This window comes from Meles meles, chromosome 1 (assembly GCF_922984935.1).
Source record: "Meles meles chromosome 1, mMelMel3.1 paternal haplotype, whole genome shotgun sequence".
Taxonomy (NCBI): Eukaryota; Metazoa; Chordata; class Mammalia; order Carnivora; family Mustelidae; genus Meles; species Meles meles.
Window position 1 is genome coordinate 115,371,697 of NC_060066.1, and position 18,561 is coordinate 115,390,257.

General features: G+C 46.8%; 1 protein-coding gene across 1 annotated transcript in view; it reads right to left on the reverse strand.

Moving 5' to 3' along the window:
- The window catches only part of PTGFRN (prostaglandin F2 receptor inhibitor), an 81,347-nt gene that overhangs the window by 1,830 nt on the left and 60,956 nt on the right, over positions 1 to 18,561 (reverse strand). The window contains exons 6-8 of the mRNA XM_046021209.1: positions 13,440 to 13,859; positions 5,155 to 5,262; positions 1,433 to 1,738 (exon numbers count right to left, since the gene is read on the reverse strand). Coding sequence (XP_045877165.1) covers positions 1,433 to 1,738; positions 5,155 to 5,262; positions 13,440 to 13,859 — 834 coding nt within the window. The remainder of the gene's footprint in view (positions 1 to 1,432; positions 1,739 to 5,154; positions 5,263 to 13,439; positions 13,860 to 18,561) is intronic.

Below are 18,561 nucleotides of genomic sequence, written 5' to 3' on the forward strand. Positions count from 1 at the left end.
AGCTCACTGCCTGCCCCCCTCCCTCCCCTCAGGACAGGGAACCACCCCCCAAACACCCACCCCCCAGGGGACTTGAGCTCTATCCTGCACCTAGCACAGTGCTCTTGGAGACAGGAGCACCCTTATCTATGCACAAAGTGTACAGATCACAGCCACCCAGCTCTGTGCGGGAGAAACAAAAAACCAGGAAAAAGAATTCATTTGATGTCTTTGAATGTCAACTTGCTTTTTAGGGTTTTGGCAGGAGATGGATTTTTAAAAGTCAGGATAAGGGCATCGCACATACAGCAGCAGATGAAGCCTTAAAAAAACGTTCATAAATCAATTCTCTGCATCAAATAACTGAAGTGTACTCGGGGAGCTATTTTAAGTAACACCATAGTAAATTATCTAGCAAAGTGAATAATCGCTCCCTTGTTTGGGAATCTGGGTGTTCGTATGGAGCTACTCCATGCGAGGAATTTCTAAGATGCAAACAGGATCTAAGTGATGAAGTTTCAGGAAGGCAAACACCGTACAGATCGCATGCATTCAAATCCCAAGTCTCTTCTCCCAGATGCACCAGCCCTCCTTGGGCGGATGCTGGCATGCCGACGGCTGCCTGACATTTCACACGGCTCACCTTTTGGAACAGCCCGACGCAAGAAGGTTACCCCATTGTACGAGAGAGGAAACAAAGGACCACAGAAGTGAAGTCATCTGTGGACAAGCTGGGTTTCGATTTCAGTCTCCCCCAAATTGACAGCCCATCAGGGAAACACACTCCAAGGCCCCTCCCAACCCTCGGAGGCGCTGGGGCTTTAACGCTCTCCATGGAATTTCCCCCATTAACATTGACTCTGAAGCTTTTCACAGAGAAGACCGGTTTCTCACTAGCCAAGGAAGAACTGGCCCCACTCTGGGATGTTTGGGGAACAGAGGGGTGGGAAGGGGGCCCTCTGACAACCGAGTTAGAATGAGTCTGGCGGCAAAGCCCCCTTGCCATCTCAGGGTTCTGGAGAGAACCCCATCTATGCTAATGACAATAGGCGGAGCCTCCCTTGTCCAAGAAGCAAAACCAGGAGGAGGACAGGAGGGGCAGGAAGCCACTCACTGCCTCCGCTGGGGTCCTGAACTCACTCTCTCGATGACGTTCTCTGCCTCTGCCTGGCAGAATCCGGGCCAACCTCTGACAAGGAAAGTGGGTTTGCACAGAATTTAGAGAAAGCATCAGAAATCTCTCCAGGAAGTCTCAAAATCGTTTCCCAGTGGTGCCTCCTGTGGGCGATACCACAGCTGGGGAAACAGCACGGCCTGTGTGTGCTCCCTTGGGGTCCAGGCCCAGGCCAGGTCTGGAGCAAGCAGGCCGTGTTGTGGCATGGTCTCCGATGGTGGCCACCTGATCCCATCAACAGCAGCCCAGCCCAGAGACTTTGCTGCATATCATTCTTACCATCCATCTTCACAGTTACAAAGATGGGCTTGGAGTAGATCTCAGCCTCCTTCTGCCAGGAACCTGTTGGGGACTTGACCCACGGAGTCACAGAGCAGTAGTAGTTGCCAAAGTCCTGGTCCTCGGAGCCATGAACTTGCAGCAAGAATTCCAGCTCGCTCACACGCTCCAGGCTGAGCTCGCTCTTCCCGTCTCTCTCTGCAGTGGTCACAATCCCCTTCCGATCCAGAGAAGACAGGAGGATGGGAGCCTTGTCCAGACCGAAGGAGTGCACCGCAAACCAGGACACATCAAAGGCCATGTCGTCTGTGGATGACAGACCGAGCCGGAACCCTGGGTCAGTGTAACCGGCAGAAATCGCAAGTGTGGCTAACACACGCATCACATCACTGGGGGCCAGCATGGCTCACCATGCCTTAGGCCAGGCCAGCCCCATGATGAAGTTACTGTCACACTCCCCACCACCATGGTGGGGCCCAACACCTCGTCCCAGGTCACAGAGCCGGGAGCAGCACAACATGCAGCTTCACCCAGGGACTGAAGCTCCAGAGTCCTCCCTCTTTAGCACGCTGCCACCACCACCCAACCTAAGACGCACCCAAAACCATCTCCCGCAGGGAACACGGGACATAAAGGGGCTAGGTGGCGACAATCCCAAAGCAGGGTCCTCTGACGTCAGGCAGAAGAGCCTAAGACTGGAGGACACTAATGTAGTCAAGAATGAAAGGTACATAAAGTGAACCAGACAAAATGTAGAGTCATAGCAGTTTAGGGGTTTCTTATTTGTTTTGGGGTCTTGGGTTTTTTGTTTGTTTGTTTGTTTGTTTAGATTTTATTTATTTACTTATCGGAGAGAGAGAAAGAATGAGTGCGCACAAGCAGGGGGAGCAGCAGAGGAAGAGGGAGAAGCAGGCTTCCTGCTGAGCAGGGAGCCCGATACGGGGCCACATCCCAGGACTCTGGGATCACGACCTGAGCCAAAGGCAGATGCTTAACTGAGTCACCCAGGCGCCCCAACAGTTTAGGTTTTATTGTTCACTGTGTTTTTTTCCCCTGCAGATGTGCTTAAGTTCAAAACAAGAGGAAAACACGTCCAGCTGAGAAAGTGGAACACCGTTAACAGTCCCAGAAAGGAGGCTGCTGAATCTCAAAGGACTCTGCAAAGTTAAGGTTCTAACAGCTTCAAACAAATGAACATGGGCAGAGGAGAAGGAAGACTCTGGCATGTGAAGACGATAGACACACCATAAGCCCCTGACCTCTTCTCTTAGCCATTCCCTAATGAGACCTGCCATGTTGGGCCTGGGGCGCGTTCAGCAGGCAAGGAAGGACTACAAGGCCACACACACTTTCTATCTTAAATTCACCTGATAAGGCCTTTTATATAAATGTTAAATGACACCATTTTTGTTACACTTCCTGGAGGTTAAGAAACACCCCTGCTCCCCAACCACCTGGCCTGTGTGCAGCGACTGGGGAATGGTGGGGATCTAAAAGCCCAGTGCCTTACCTCACGGAAGCTGTCCTCTGCGGTACCACCGATGCTCCAGAGCTCCCTGGGGGAGTCAGACTTGCTCTGAATTCACATCTTTGCCTGGCTTCTTTCCCTGCTCTGTCTCTACTCCCTCGCTTCCTGGGAGCACATCGTCAATTAACCACCCGCACGCTTGTTTCAGGCTTTGCTTCTGGAGAACCTGACCTAAGACACGGCCTCTAAAGGGCGGTGATCTGCCCTGTCCCTCCCCTCTCAGCACAGGAGTGCCCTGGCACTCGGCCCACTTGCACGGTATGCCCTTTCCAAAAGAGAATTCCTTCACAGCCCAGCAGGTGTGTGAGGAAAAACTAAATTACAGTGTGTGCTTCATTATTCAGAATTTTCTACCCACATAGTCCAAGAGGGCAAAGTTCTGGAAAACTGTGATCTGCATGACAACAGCCACCTATAGCTTCTGTAATCACCCCGGAGGAAGACTTTTATATTAAGGCCAAAACGGGTGACCCATTAATTTACCGAGAAAGAACACTTAAATGATTTATTTTTGTATATATCATCCATGAGCTTCGAGGGTAAACATGGTTCCAATTTCTGAACGCGATCCCCTCCCCCGTTTCCTGGCAGCCTCTTCTACTCTCACTTTCGTTTTCTCTTCCTAGCCCCACTCTGTGTCCCTGATCCTCCACACCCCAGCGATCCTCCACACCCCAGCATCCTCAAGACCTGAGCTACCCACCCTTTGCCCTTGAGAATACAGCTCACCGGGTGGCTTGGATGGATGGATTCCTTCTCCTTTTCTTCTACCTTCTTTTCCCTACCTCTGCAGCTCAGCCATGTTTGGGTTCCCCGAGAGAGCCAGTTTGGGACTCATCAGCTGGTGCAGGGCTCAGCAGCCTACAGCCCGCAGGCCAAATCCAGCCCACCAGCTGTGTGTGTCAATAAAGCTTCATGGGACACAGTCAAGCCCATTTGCTTACATCCCGTCTACGGCTGCTTTCACACCAATAGCCACAAAGCCGAGTAGTTGCTGCGGAGACCATCTGGCCCATGAGGCCAAGACTTCCTACCGGAGTAACTGCTGACCCAGAACTAGTTACCACCTGCCCCTCTGACCCGAGGTCCCAAAGAAGCTGGATCTCAGCTGGTGGCCACCCAGGGCTTTGTTCCTCGATGCCGGCTCTGCCCAGTCCCCTGCTCATGCTGTCCACTCTGGTTTCACTGCGGGCCGTCCTCACTTTGCTTACAACCTGCCCTTGCTACAGAATGAACACCTGCTTCCGCTTTCCACTCCAGGGCCATAGGCCCAGTGGTCTCTGCACAGAACGCTGAGAGCCTCGTATACTTTGGCCTTTGCAAGGTGCCGATTGGTGAGATGCCCCGGCTCTGCCTGTGCTGGGGTGGGCGGTACGAAGACACCCAAGGACAAAGCGTACGGGAGAGTGCAGGTCCCACTCAGCGTATCAGGTTCTCCACGGTCTCATTAGGAGAAGGCAGCGGTGGGTACTGTCCTGCTTGGCAGCAGACACCTTATGTGCCTTTAATGTTCTTTCAAACCCCAAGGGTCTACAAGCAAGGTGGGGACACCAACTGGTCACTGAAGAAAAGGTGTAAGATTGACAGCCCAGAGCTCTTAGGCATCCCATGGGCAATGCTAACATTTTTTGCAAAGAAACGGTCTACAAAGATTTCCCAAGAATTTAAACTGCCAAAGTACCATCTGGTCACTCGCTGCTCATTTACTCTGCTCCGACCTTCACCAGAGAGTTAACACCATCTGATAGTATATTATGAGGATTGCTTTCTTGTTTATCTCCTTAACCAGACTGCAAGCTCCACGATATGGGGCGTCTGGCCCCTCCTCTCGTCCCAGTGCCTGTTACTAGAAGCAGCTCAATAAATATCTGAATCAATCAAGGCTTAAAAGACAAACTAACAGAGCTGGACCCTGCTGATAGGTTTCAAACCAGCCTGAACTTGAATCAGCCCTGGAAGAGGCCTTGGACAACTCCAATTCCAACATCTGGATGGGTTTCCAAATCATCTAACAGACAGAGGCGTTCATCAGCAGGATTTACTCAACACCTACTGAGTACCAGGTACGGAGCGGGGCAGTTCGGGGATTTGCAGTCTAATCCGTGACCTCGGCGTCTGGGTCACACAGTGGGGATGACACGAGAGGCATTTACAGAAAGTGACATGGGCAAGGGGAGAAGACAGAGCGAAATACCTGGATCCAGGGCCGCTCCTTCAACAGTGATGATACAAAACAATTTGATCAGATCTCCCCGGATGACTGATGGTGTGTCTGAGTGCACGGAGGCATTAAATACAGGCCCTGGAAGAGAGTGAGAGCCCCTCATTATTTCCACTCACGCTTCTGTTTCAATTCCACTCCTGGCGCTCTCATGAGCATCTATGGGCGGCCCCCCTTCCTTGGGCCTGGGCGAGATGGTGTTCTCAGGCTGCTTTTCTTCTCTTCAGAGAGACAAGTGTGTCAGTCAGGCACAGCCAAGTGAGCCATCACCTGAATTACACCCACAACAGAACTCTTTGTTTCTGGCTTTTCCTTTACCCCTTCTCTGATGACAACCACAGACCCCTTGGAAGGCCACCCCTACCTGCTGCTTGGGTGCCGCATCTGGTTCTGGGTGGTTCACTTCCAGACCGAGGTGGCAGGAGAGCAAAAGGCACGGGATTGAACCAGTGACACTTCTGGCCCCGACGGAGTGAGAGGCCTCACTGTGCTGGGGACAGGGGCTCTGCCATTGGGAGGTTGAAATGCAGTCAGGAGTCAAGACATGCCAACCATGACAACATCCTGTAGGGGACAGTGGGAGCACCAGAGGCCCGGCTCCAATCTGTCAGGGGAAATCGAAGCAGCACGAGTTTCGCTTCAAAACACTACCCAGCGGGGCGCCTGGATGGCTCAGTGGATTAAGCCGCTGCCTTCGGCTCAGGTCATGATCTCAGGGTTCTGGGATCGAGTCCCGCATCGGGCTCTCTGCTCTGCAGGGAGCCTGCTTCCTCCTCTCTCTCTGCCTGCCTCTCTGCCTACTTGTGATCTCTCTGTCTGTCAAATAAATAAATAAAATCTTTAAAAAAAAAAAAAAAAAACACTACCCAGGGGGCGCCTGGGTGGCTCAGTGGGTTAAGCCGCTGCCTTCGGCTCAGGTCATGATCCCAGGGTGCTGGGATCGAGTCCCGCATCGGGCTCTCTGCTCAGCAGGGAGCCTGCTTCCCTCTCTCTCTCTCTGTCTGCCTCTCTGTCTACTTGTGACCTCTGTCTGTCAAATAAATAAATAAATAATCTAAAAAAACCCACAAAAAACAAAAAAAAAACAAAAAAAAAACCACTACCCAGACTCACACACCTGCCTGAGAGCATCCCCTTGATATTCAGTTCGCTTTAAAAAAGACTCTTTCGGGGCACCTGGGTGGCTCAGTGGGTTAAAGCCTCTGCCTTTGGCTCAGGTCATGATCTCAGGGTCCTGGGATCGAGCCCCGCATCGAGCTTTCTGTTCAGTGGGGAGCCTACTTTCCCCACCCCCCACCTGCCTCTGCCTACTTGTGATCTCTGTCTGTCAAATAAATAAATAAATAAATAAAATCTTTAAAAAAATAAAAAATAAAAAAGCTCTTTCCTTCTTCCAGAGGCCAAAGGATGTGTCTACCCAAACTAAGCTAACTGTGTAAGGCAGAGATGCTCCCACTGTTTTGAGTTGTGAGCACAAAAATGAGCAACAAAATAGGAAGTATAAAGATTGAACACATAGAGAGAATTTAGTGCCAGAATTTAATAATATTTACCATAGAGTCTGCTGGATGCATTTGACTGTGAGTATAATTATTGTTATGCTATTTGATGACGAGGCATAAATAAGTGGATTTATTAAATTAAAAAAAAGTATGCCTTAGATGGAAGGAATCTGGCTCCTATCCCCTTCTTAGAGAGAGGGGCTACATACTACCTTTTTTTTTTTTCTTAAAAAACCTTTTACTCCTCAGTTTCAGGCAACAGCATCGCATAGCTTTAAGTCAACCCGATCCTAAGAGTCCGAAATTTACCTTATCCTAACAAGAACAAGCAAACCTGTAGAAGGTTCCAGAATACCAGTGTCATGGGATGCTCCTTGGGTTCCCTGGGAAGCAAAAAGAGATGGCCCTGGACACTGATTCTGAAAATCATTAGATGCTAACAACACAAGTATTACTACCTTTTAAATCAGATCACCAAAAAGGAAAAATAAGTGGACGTTAACATACACAAAAATGACTGAGAAAGTGTGTAAAAGGTCATGCAAACCAATGAGGCAAAGACCTAGAAAGGCTGTGTTTTTACTTCACTGTGAGCGGTAAGATGAATTCATCGGACACTTTCCTCAAACCTAGAGTGGGAGCAGTTGGTGTTCTGCTGGGTGAAAGGCGAAGGGTGGGTGGAGGAGATGGCAACCTAGGGAGGGCAGCCCTGAGCAGGTTGTGATGAGAGTTCAGACTAACCAGAGAGCAGCAGAAGGGCATCAACTCCGGGCACAGGGGAGAACATAACAGGACGGTGGTCACAGAGCAAGGGGAAAGGAAGGAAAACAGAGGAGACAAGGAAACCTGACCTACTTGTGAGTAGCCTGCCCTTCAATCAACCCCTCTCCCAGCCACAGTTCCCACAGGTCTGACCACCCTGGATTTGCTCTTCTTATTGGAGTGAGGTGGGATAGGATTAAGCCAGTGGCTCTGACTTGGCCCAATGTTCATGACTGCGGAGCACTTCATACCACATATGGCCACCTGGGAGCACAGGCCAGTAGCGACCCAGGTGAGCAACAGGGACCATGTTTTCTTTCTCTGACTAGAAATTTTGCAGTCATAAACAGAGCTACACTAACACTCTTGGAAGAGAACACTCTTCCAAGTGTTCGAGGTCCCTTCTAAGACTCCACAAAATGATAAAACATAAGGACCCTTATAATGGATTTAGGTTCCTAACTTTGAAACAGCACACAAAGACTTAGCAATTTGGACACATTTCACCTTCTTTTCTTTATATTTCCAAAGAAAACCCAAATGCCTTCTAGGTCACAAGTTATGGTTCTCATTTCCCCTAGTAGCTGTGGCTGTAGGAACAAGAGAGCATCTATGCTATGGTTTGCCATGTGGACACGGGTCTGGGAAAAGGCCTTCGCTGTAAAATATTCACAGCAGTGGATTTCCTTCTAATGAAATCAACAACTCACTGTTAATGTGGGTCATTATCCCAGGCTTGGAAATATTTAATATGGTCAATTTCTGTGGTAATGCTGGTTTTGCGAGGGAATTTGTCTGGTTAACTTCACGGATGACAGACTATAGCACGGAGAATTTAAGTGAACCAGAGTCACTACATGTCCCCCGATTCCTAGCCTCCGGAGAGTAGGTGGGCCTCACTCAGCTTTCTAAAGACAAACGCTGACAGAACGTGTTCTAACCCCAGCCCCTACAAAGGACTGTAAATAGCAGTCCTCTTGTGAGAGCCCAAATTGCAGACCATCTGCATGACCATCAACAGGCTTAAATGACTGACTAAATTCTAGGAGGTATAGTCATTAAAATTATTTACCTAGAATTCATTTTAACATGAAAACTACTGATCTTAGAAAGTTAAAGGGGGGGGAAAGCACGTCACAAAATTGTACAGACAGCCTGATCTCACAGCCATGAAGAAAACACGCAAGGGAAGGTTTCTAGGAACACTAACAACACAAATGAACAGTGTCCAGTAGGTTATGGCTAATTCTTTTCCTTCTTTCTACTCTACCATATTTTCAAGCTTTTTTCTATTAAGGAGAAAAACTTTGTTCTTATTCTTCTTTAAAGGCCAACACCCTGAACACCATAACATTTTATTTGTATTTTCCCCCTGACACTTTGGGTCAGTGAAATTCGTGACTCAGCTGCTCCCCTTTGGAAACACGGTCTGCATACGAAGAGGCAAGCACCCCAGTACTGAGGGAAAGAAAGGCAGACACCAGGAAGGACCTCTCTGTTATGGGTATCTTATGGTGTTGTTGCTGATTTTTAGGACGTGAAGACTTTTCAGTGTCAAGTCAGTATTTGCTGGGAGCCATTTAGGGCAAGGGCACGGTGCTCGGTGGATCGGATGGCCACTTCTCCTAATGAAACTGTGAACTGGCCATGACAACTCTGTGGACTAAAGAAAATATAAAAACTCAGCCAGTCTGTTCAACCTGGAAGCTCCAGTCATTTTACCTGTTATGCAGAGATGTAAAGAATTGAGAAATAGACTCAATGCCCATTCCTCACCCAGAAATACAAAAGATTTTATGTCTCCCCTGTTTCCCGTAACAGTTCTAGCAAAACATCAAATAACAAATGTAAAACAAGATGGAATAAACTCCTACAGAGAATAAAACAGCGACACAAATAAAAGACAAAAACCCCATAATCATCTGGCTCAAAAGACACAGACAAAGCATTTAACAACATCCAACATCTCTCCACGGTGAAAACACTCAACAAACCAGTAAGGAAGGGAAACTTCCCCAGCTCAATAAAGGGCATCTATGGAAAAAAACAAACAAACAAAAAAACCAGTTACAATGATTTTTAATGGGAAAAGATGGTAAACCTTCCCGGTAAGATCGGGAACAAGACAAGGATGTCCACTTATGCCACTACTATTCTACACTCTACTAGAGGCGCCAGCCAGGGCAATTAGGCAAGAAAAAGAATTAGAAGGTATTCACTCTAGAAAGGAAAAAGTAAAGTTGTCTTTATTCACAGATGCCATTTTATTATACTTAAAACACCCTAAGGAATCAACCAAAAAATAATTAAAATAGTAAGTCCAGCAAGGTTGCAGAATCCAACATCAATATATAAAAATCAGCTGTGCTTCTATATATTTGCAAAGAACAACCGGAAAAGGAGATTGAGAACAATTCCATTTACAGTAGCAACAAAAAATAAAATACTTAGGAGAAATTTAATGAAAGAAGTTCGAGATTTGTGCATGGACAACTACCAAACGCCACTCACAGAAATGAAAGAAGATCCAACTAAACAGAAAGATGTTCCATGTTGACACATTAGAAGGCAATACTGTGAAACGGCAATACTCTCGAACTGATGTACAGATTTAACACAATTCCTAGCAAAGCTCCAGCAGTCATCTTTGCAGAAATTAATGGGTGATCCTAAAATTCATACAGAAATGCAAGGGACCCAGCATAGCCAAGACAACCTCGAAAAAGAACAAAGTCGGAACACTCATACCTCCTGATTTCAAAATTTACTACAAAGCTACAGTAATCGATCAAATGTGGTCCAGGTATAGGAAAAGACATACAGAGCAATGCAACAGAACTGTGAGTCTATAAAAATCCTTACATTCATGGTTAAAGGATTCTTGACAAGTGTGCCAAGACAAGTCAAAGGGGAAGGAAGAAGATGGTCCACAAATGATTGACTGGAGGAACCAATGGGTGTTCACATGCAAAAGAACAAAGCTGAATTCCCATCCTCTGCTACACACAAAAATCAGGGTGCCTGGGTTGCTCAGTGGGTTAAACGTCTGCCTTCAGCTCAGGTCATGATCCCAGGGTCCTGGGATGGAGCCTCATGTCAGGCTCCCTGCTCAGCGGGGAGATCTCCCTCGGCCCTTCCCCACCCTCCCCCAGCATTCACGCACTCTTCTCTCTCTGTCTCAAATAAATAAAATCTTTAAAAAAAAAAATTAACTAGAATGGGTCATAGCACTAAAAGTAAGAGCTGAAAACTGTAAAGTTCCTTAGAAGAAAACAGAGGCATAAATCTTCACAACCTGTGATCAGGAAATGGTTTCTTAGCTAAGACACCAAAAACACAAGCAACAAAAAGAAAAATAAACTGGACTTCTTCAAAATTACAAGCTTGAGTACTTCACGGGACACCATGAGCAAAGTGAAGAAACTACCCACAGAGTGGGAGAAGATATTTTTAAACCATGTGTCTGTTAATGGGCTTGTATCCAGACTCTCTGAAAAACTTGACTACTCAACAATGAAAAGATGAATAACACAATTTAAAAATGGGCCAACAATCTGTATAGACATTTCTCCACAGAAGATACACATACGACCAAGAGCTACATGAAAAGATGCTCAACATCAACAGTCATTAGGAAAATGCATATTAACACCACAATAAAATACAGCTTGACACCCACTGGGTCGCCTACGATAAAAAAGATGGAGAATAACAGGGTTAGTGAGGATGTGGCACACTTAGAACCCTCACACATTGCTGGTGGGAATATAAAAGGGGGTAGCTGCTTTCAAACACAGTTTGGCAGTTCCTCAGAGTTAAACAGAGCTCGTATGATCCAGCGTCACTCCTAGGTGAGAAATGAACTCTGATGTCCACCCCCAAGACTTCTACACTAATGTTTACGCCAGCATTATTCACCGTAGCCACGAGGGTGGAAACAACCTCACGTCCGTCAGCAGATGAATGGTTAAACAAAATGTGGTCCATCCACACCACAGATACTGCTCAGCCTTAAAAAAGAACAGAGTGCTGACGCGTACCATCACGTGGATGGACCTAGAAAATGGTACGTCAGATAGAAGCCAGTCAGAGAGTCCACATATACGGTTCAATTTATGTGAAACATCCAGAAGAGACAAATCTCCAGCGACAGAAAGATTAGCGGTTGCCAGGGGCTGGGGATGGGAAGGGAGTACTAATGGGTACAGAGTTTCTTTCTGGAGTGGTTAAAAACTCTGGGATAAGGTCGTGGCAATGGCTGCACAACTCTGTGAATATACTAAAAACTACTCAATTGTACACTTGACATGGGTGAATTTTATATGTGAACTATAATTCAATGAAGCCGTTATTAAAAAACAAATAAGCGGATACACAATAAAAAAAACCTGTGCTTTCTCTGCTCTTTCCAAATCTAAGGGTTTAAATCAGTATTTTCTCCTTATTCAGCTAAATGTTAACAGACTTAGAGCATGCTAGAAGATATTGAAGTTTATATTAATACAAAATAATACTAATAAACACTTTAATGGAAAAAATACACTTCAAGGTCTAGCTTACCTGTACTCTAAAAAGTAACCATGTAATTCAACAAATATCTTGTATTCATTATGCTGATTCAATTAATACCTGAATTTTTATAGGTGAGTATAAATTTACACAGTCAGAAACTCCTAATGGGAATCCATGGCAGATTTAGTGAAAACATTCAATATTAAACTCATAAATGATGATCCTTCACCTTGATATCCTAAATAAAATTGGCGGATCAAAAACTTTTAAATATCTACCTGCTGAAACACACACACATACACGCACAGAAAGATTATTTCAGAGGAATTTAATGAATTACATGGACAAATAAGAAATATTTCTATTTAAGAATATGTATCCATACCATTAAAAAAAGTTGACCTTTCTGTCTTATGGCATAAAAATGTTTTATTTAGCCAAAAACAAAATCAATTAAGAAAAGACACAAAAATGCCCATTTTAATTAACCTTGCCATACATGACCACCGCCAGGAACTAGTCTTAACGAGCTGGTTGACAGATACATTCAACCATACCAGCACAGCTCTGGCAACTCGACTAATTGACGGGAAATCTTTTTCCAGTCCTAAAGCAAGATGAGGCACAAGGGTGGGATACTCATCCCCTGTGTGGAAATACCGCTCTGTAAGTCAGGCCAAATGTAGTGCCCATCACCTTCAGTCCTAGGGACCACGATGAACTTGGCTCTGAACCTTGCACATGCAGCAAGTCACGTAACCCCTGCGGAGGTGCAGTGCCATTTTCTCTTTATTTATACTCCACGGTGTTCTCTAAAGAAGCTAAAATTGCTGAGTTTTGGTTCATCTATTAAAAAAAAGTAATGAGGGTAGCATGTGCACACAAAAATTTGTACAGAAGTGCTCCTAATAGTCCAAGAAGTGGAAACACCCAAATGGCCGTTGGCCAATAGACAGATAAACAAAATGTAGTGTCCCCACACCACGGAGTACTACTATTTGGTCATAGAAAGGAATGAAGTACTGATACATGCCGTAACACAGATGATCCTCGAAAACACTGTACAACAATAAAGAATAAAGACCAAGAAGGAAAATGCTATGTTACAGCGACAGAAGACAGACGTGAGGACCACATATTATATTCCATGAATGCAATGTAAAACGTCCAGCACAGGCACGCTGACAGAGACAGAAAGTAGATGAGTGGTTGCTGGAGGGCTGGGAATTGAAGGGTGTCAGCTAAAGGAGACAGGATTTCTTCGGGGGATAACGAAAATGTTCTACAAATCAAATGTGGTGATGGTTGCACAACTCTGTGAATATACCGGAAGCCACTGAATGATACCCTTTAAATGAGTAAACTGTATGGCTTGTGAATTACATCTCACAAAGAAAGCTGTTTAAGAGAAACAAAGCCACTGGCTCAAAATCCTAGGGTCACGCTCTAGTCCAGTCTGTGTTCAACAGGGTCCCCGCTCACCTGCAGTTTGGAAGTCAATCTCAATAGGATTGGAGAGACTGGTGGCTGCTTCTCGCCACAGGCTGCCCCTGACAGGAGACCAGGCTGTCACCATGCAGCGGTACAGCCCCGCATCGGAGACCTGAGTCTGGTACATTCGGTAGCGAAATTCATCTTCCTGCACTTTCTCTAACACAACGCCATCCACCCGCGACGCATCTGTCCAATTCTCCAGCTTCACCACAGAATCCTGGTCCAGGGAGATGATGTACTTGGTTTCGTTGGGACTGGAGAGGTCCCCCACAGGCTTCTCCGCGGTGATGAGAACAGAGTAGCGTGGTGATTTAATATTCTTGGAAGACACTTTGCAAGTCATCTCAAATGTATTTCCTGCGGCAAAGAAAGGCTTCGGCTGCCTTGCCTTCACCACGAGCACAGAATCTGGAAGAAGTACCAGAAAGAGGTGATTCCCAACAGGACTAGTGAAAATGGATATGCATCTGAAAGCACAATGACACGGAAATTGGAATTTATTTGCAAATTGCTACACAATAGCACTTAAGAAAATCTGGAGACTCAGACAGAAAATCACGTGTATCTGTAAGCAGACTACAAACCACCCGGCTGGATGAAGCAGAACAGTCTGAAATGATTTAATGGGTGTGAGAGAAACCGGCAGACTGCTGGGATCCTTAAGGATGCAAGGCAGGGCTCATAGTTCATGAATAGGAGGAGATGCGGCAGAACCTAACTCCCAAGTCCGGCCCTAGACCATGCCAAGGGCATCCTCTCCCTGAGGTTCTGCTGCGGAAAGTACAGGGAAAGTCTGCTTGGAAGATCAGGGCAAGGGAGAGATGGGTTCTTTCTGTTAAATCTATATGATGGTCACAATACAGAACAGATTGTGGGTCAGGTGAATGCAACACACAACTGTCAAGTGATTTCCACAGAGAGGACATTTTAACATTTTGAGCAAGTGTCCGTGGCCACGCCAACTTTAGGTTTAAGTATGTTACTCCCCGCTTCTCTGTGAAAAAAGAAATTCCTAAGCATATACACATTAGAAGCCATCTATATTCTAATGGCTCACTGTCAGGCACTTGGAAGGTACTTAAATATTTGTTGAATGCATGAATAAATGAATTAAACACAGGCTTTTTATCCTTTAATAAGATTATTAATTCTATAATCTGTCTCATTATAAAACAAAATTTTTACATTGGGTTTGGTGGGAATAGCTGTTCTGCCAAACCTATTAAGCAGAACATGTATGTCGGAGTGTCTCTCCATGATCACGGACGCCTGAGGTTCCACTGAGCCCCCTACATTCTTTCCTGATTCTCCTGTGTGTGTGGTAATCCATCCATTCATTGAACAAGTACTTAGTGAGAGTCTCCAGCATTCCAGGCACTGGGAATGCCACAGTAAACAAAGCATACAGAAGTCCCTCCCTTTATATGCTAGTGAAGGAAGATGAACACAATAAGGAAAATAAATGGCATGGTTAGATGGTGATATGTTTGAGAGAATAAAGCAGGGAAAGAGGAGAAAAAGAATGTGTGTGTGTGGGCAGGGAGAGACATCATAATTTTACAGAGTGGTCAGGAATAGCATCCCTCGTGAGGCATCAAGGAGCTGTGAAAGTGAGGGAATGAGCCCTGTACCCGTGTGGGGAACAACAATCTAGGCAGAGGGAAGAATGGGCAGAAAGCCGAAAGGCAGAGGTATGCCCAGCGTGCCGGAGGCACCATGGGAAAGGCGGAGGGGCTGAAGAGAAGTGAGCACTGGGGAGAGTTATACGTGAGGTCAGAAGATACGGGGAGCTAGATGCCATAGGGCATGCAAGGCTACCAAGAGGACCCTGGGTTTTGCTTTGAGTGAGATGTGAAGTCTTTGAAGGTTAGGGCAGAGGCGTTTCATAATCTGACATTTTAAGAGGCTGCCCCAGCTGCCATGTGCATGGGCGGGAGCAAGGAGAACAGTCAGGAGGGCAGTGATGTAATCCAGGCAGGAGATGGTGGTGGCTGGCTAACAGGGAAGCGTGGCAGGGGCAAGACTCTGAGTCCACGTGAAGAATTAGGAATTGAGGATGAAGGTTTTGGACTGAACAAGTACAATGAAGGTGCCAGAGAAGGCCAAAAGAAGACCAGAAGCGCCATTCTGAACGGGAGTTGGAGATGCCCGTTAGACAAGTGGAGGTGTCAACAAGGCAACAGAGTGTTGAATCTGGCATTCTGGGAAGGAGTCGGGGTTAGAAATATACATTTGGGAGTTCCTGGTGTGTAAGCAGTGTTTCAATTCACGAGGTTAGAAGTCATCACCAAGAGAGGGAAGTCAATTAGAGAAGAAGTCTGACAACTATGTCTTGAGGCAGTCTCATGTCTCAGGCTCAGGAAATGAAAGATCCAGCAAAGAACGTGGAGAAGGAGTTGCGGTGAGGTGGGAGGAAAGCTCGAGGAAGGGGCGCCCCACAGCCAAGGTATTTCTGGGAGGAGGGAACGACCACCTGCATTAAATCCCGCTACGTAAGATAATGAACTGGATTTTGCAGGATGTCAGTCACTACTAATCTTAACACGGGGACGGGGCAGAAGTCTGATCAGAAGCAGGCGCCAGAGAGAAAAGGACGAGAGAAAGTGGAGATGCTAAGTATAGACAAATCAAACGCTTTGGCTATAAAAGGAAAGAAAGAACAATGGCTGGGGGCAAAGGGCTTTGGGGAAAGGGAAGACAGAGGGAGAAGTAAAGTGAAAATTACTTTACAAAATACAAAAACAGGAACAGGTGTTTAGAGGCCAACATGAAAGGTCCAGAGAAGACAGGAATATTGATGACATAAGAGAGACAGGTCTTGTGCTTGACCAGTGAGAGAGCCTGGCCTTTGCTAGGACACAGGCTGTGGGCAACCCTGTAGAAATTCTCTTTGAGGAGAGAGAATCCAGGACCAACAGCTGAGGGTAAGGGGTTTTCAGTCTTTGGGAGAGAAGGTTTTCAGTCAGGAAGGTGGTATGCAATAATCGTTTTGGGGAGCAGGGAAGTAAACAGATTATGGAAATGCAGAATGATTGCCAGGCAGCGACGAGAACCCATTGACAGAAACGATCACAGACTTAAAGTGAAGCCAGTCAACACGTTTAAATGTTTTTATCCAACTACAAATGTAGGTAGGGAGGTAACAGAAAGTTGGCTTTGGATTGCCTTGTGGTCTGGCCAGAGCATAATGCAAAATTAAGTGGGGCAAGGGAGATTGGGGTGCAGGGGGTGTTATGGCCAGGAATCTAAGTGGCATGACTGCCTGTCTTATCCTCTCTTCCAACCCTGGACATAATCTAAGAATGGAAGAGGGTGCTAGAAATGACACGGGGAAGGGCGCCTGGGTGGCTCAGTCATTAATCGTCTGCCTTCGGCTGAGGTCATGATCCCAGGGTCCCAAGATTGAGCCCTGCATCAGGATCCCTGCTTGGTGAGAAGCCTGCTTCTCCCTCTCCCACTCCCCCTGCTTGTGTTCCCTCTCACTGTGTCTCCCTCTGTCAAATAAATAAATAAAATAAATCTTTAAGAGAGAAAAGAAAAGAAAAGAAATGACACGGGACAGCAGGCGCAGACTGGACTGCCCTGGACAGCTGGTCCAGCTGCATGAGAGAGAAAAGGAGGCCAACACAAGGTGGTAGGGCTCATGAGTGGCCAATCTGGTGGGCTGCAGGGGTAATGCTGGAGGCGTACAGGGAGTGATCTAGAAAAACAGAAGGTATGTTTAGAGAATAGGATGCATGGAATTGAGAGCATGGAGGGCTTTCAGTTGTTACAACTGAAATGATCTACTGCAGGGTGTGAGCATAGGAGAAAATGACCGAACCAGAGAGAAGACTAGATGACTCAAGAGGAGGATAGGGGACCGAGAAGTAAACGCTGATCTTCATCAGGGTTCCTAACCCTGGCTGCTCAGTAAAACTGGCTAAAAATTCCAAAGCCCAGGGGCATCTGGATGGCTCAGTCAGGTAAGCGTCCAACTTTTAGTTTCTGCTCAGGTCATGATCTCAGGATCGTGGGATAGAGCCTCGCACAGGGATCTACACTTGGCTGGAGTCTGCTGGAGATTCTCTCTCTGCCCCCACTCCGTCCCTCTCCCCATCTGAGTGCACAGCTCACTCATTCACAGACATACACACATACATATGTATATACATAAAATGTTAAAAAGAAAAAATCCCAATGCCCAAGGTTGTATACACCCTCAGACCAACTAAGATAGGCCCTCTGGTGGGACTCAAGCGTCAGTGTTTTTTTTAAAGCTCCTCAGATAATCATGAGGTGCGCGGTCCAAATGTGGGCCAGCATTGTGCGTGGAGAGAAGCTACGAGTCAGTGAGAGTACCAGAGAGCATGGCTATGAGACAGAAGTTAACCACTTTCCCGAGGGAATGAGGAGGACCCAGGAGTCCAGTGAGTGGAGAGGGGCATGAGCTGATGAACAGGTCCTGCTGTATGAAGAGAGTGGGAAGGAAATCCCTCCACTCAGGAGACCCCAGGGCCAACAGTGGCCTCAGCGGGGGAGCGAGGTTGGTCATGTTTACTGTGGGAAAGAGCAAGGAAGGTTCCAAGCTGAGTGTCAGGCAACAGGAGATTCTGCTGAGCTCCAGAGAGCCCTGTTTAGGGTTGGGGACAAGGAGAGGGTGGCAATCAGTCAACTGAGGCATGTCGAGAGGCGTGTGGTACTTCACATCCAGGGGCACAAGGGGGACCTAAGAGACCAGGGCTTCGTGTCGTGCTGGACTTAACAAGTCTGATGTCCCAACACAGTGCTCCAAGGATCAAGAGGAGATACAGCAAAGAAACTGCTTCCCTTGAGTTCTTATCACCCCTCCCCAGAAACAATTTTTCTGAAGGGGTGACCGGCACCTTAGGGGTATGTGCAATAGTCTGGGCCCCCCAACCTTAACCCCTACCCCCCGTTTGTGGCACTGCACCCAGCAGGAACTCCCAGAAATGAACACACCCCCAAGGCCCAAGAGCACCCAGCAGAACAACAGTGACAAGGGCTGTGGGCACCATCGAGACAATCGTCTACCAGCCACCAAGTACCAGTTCTCTCCCTGGGACTGAGTCTTCACTGGCATCAGCATCTCAAAGGGGTTCATGCTGTT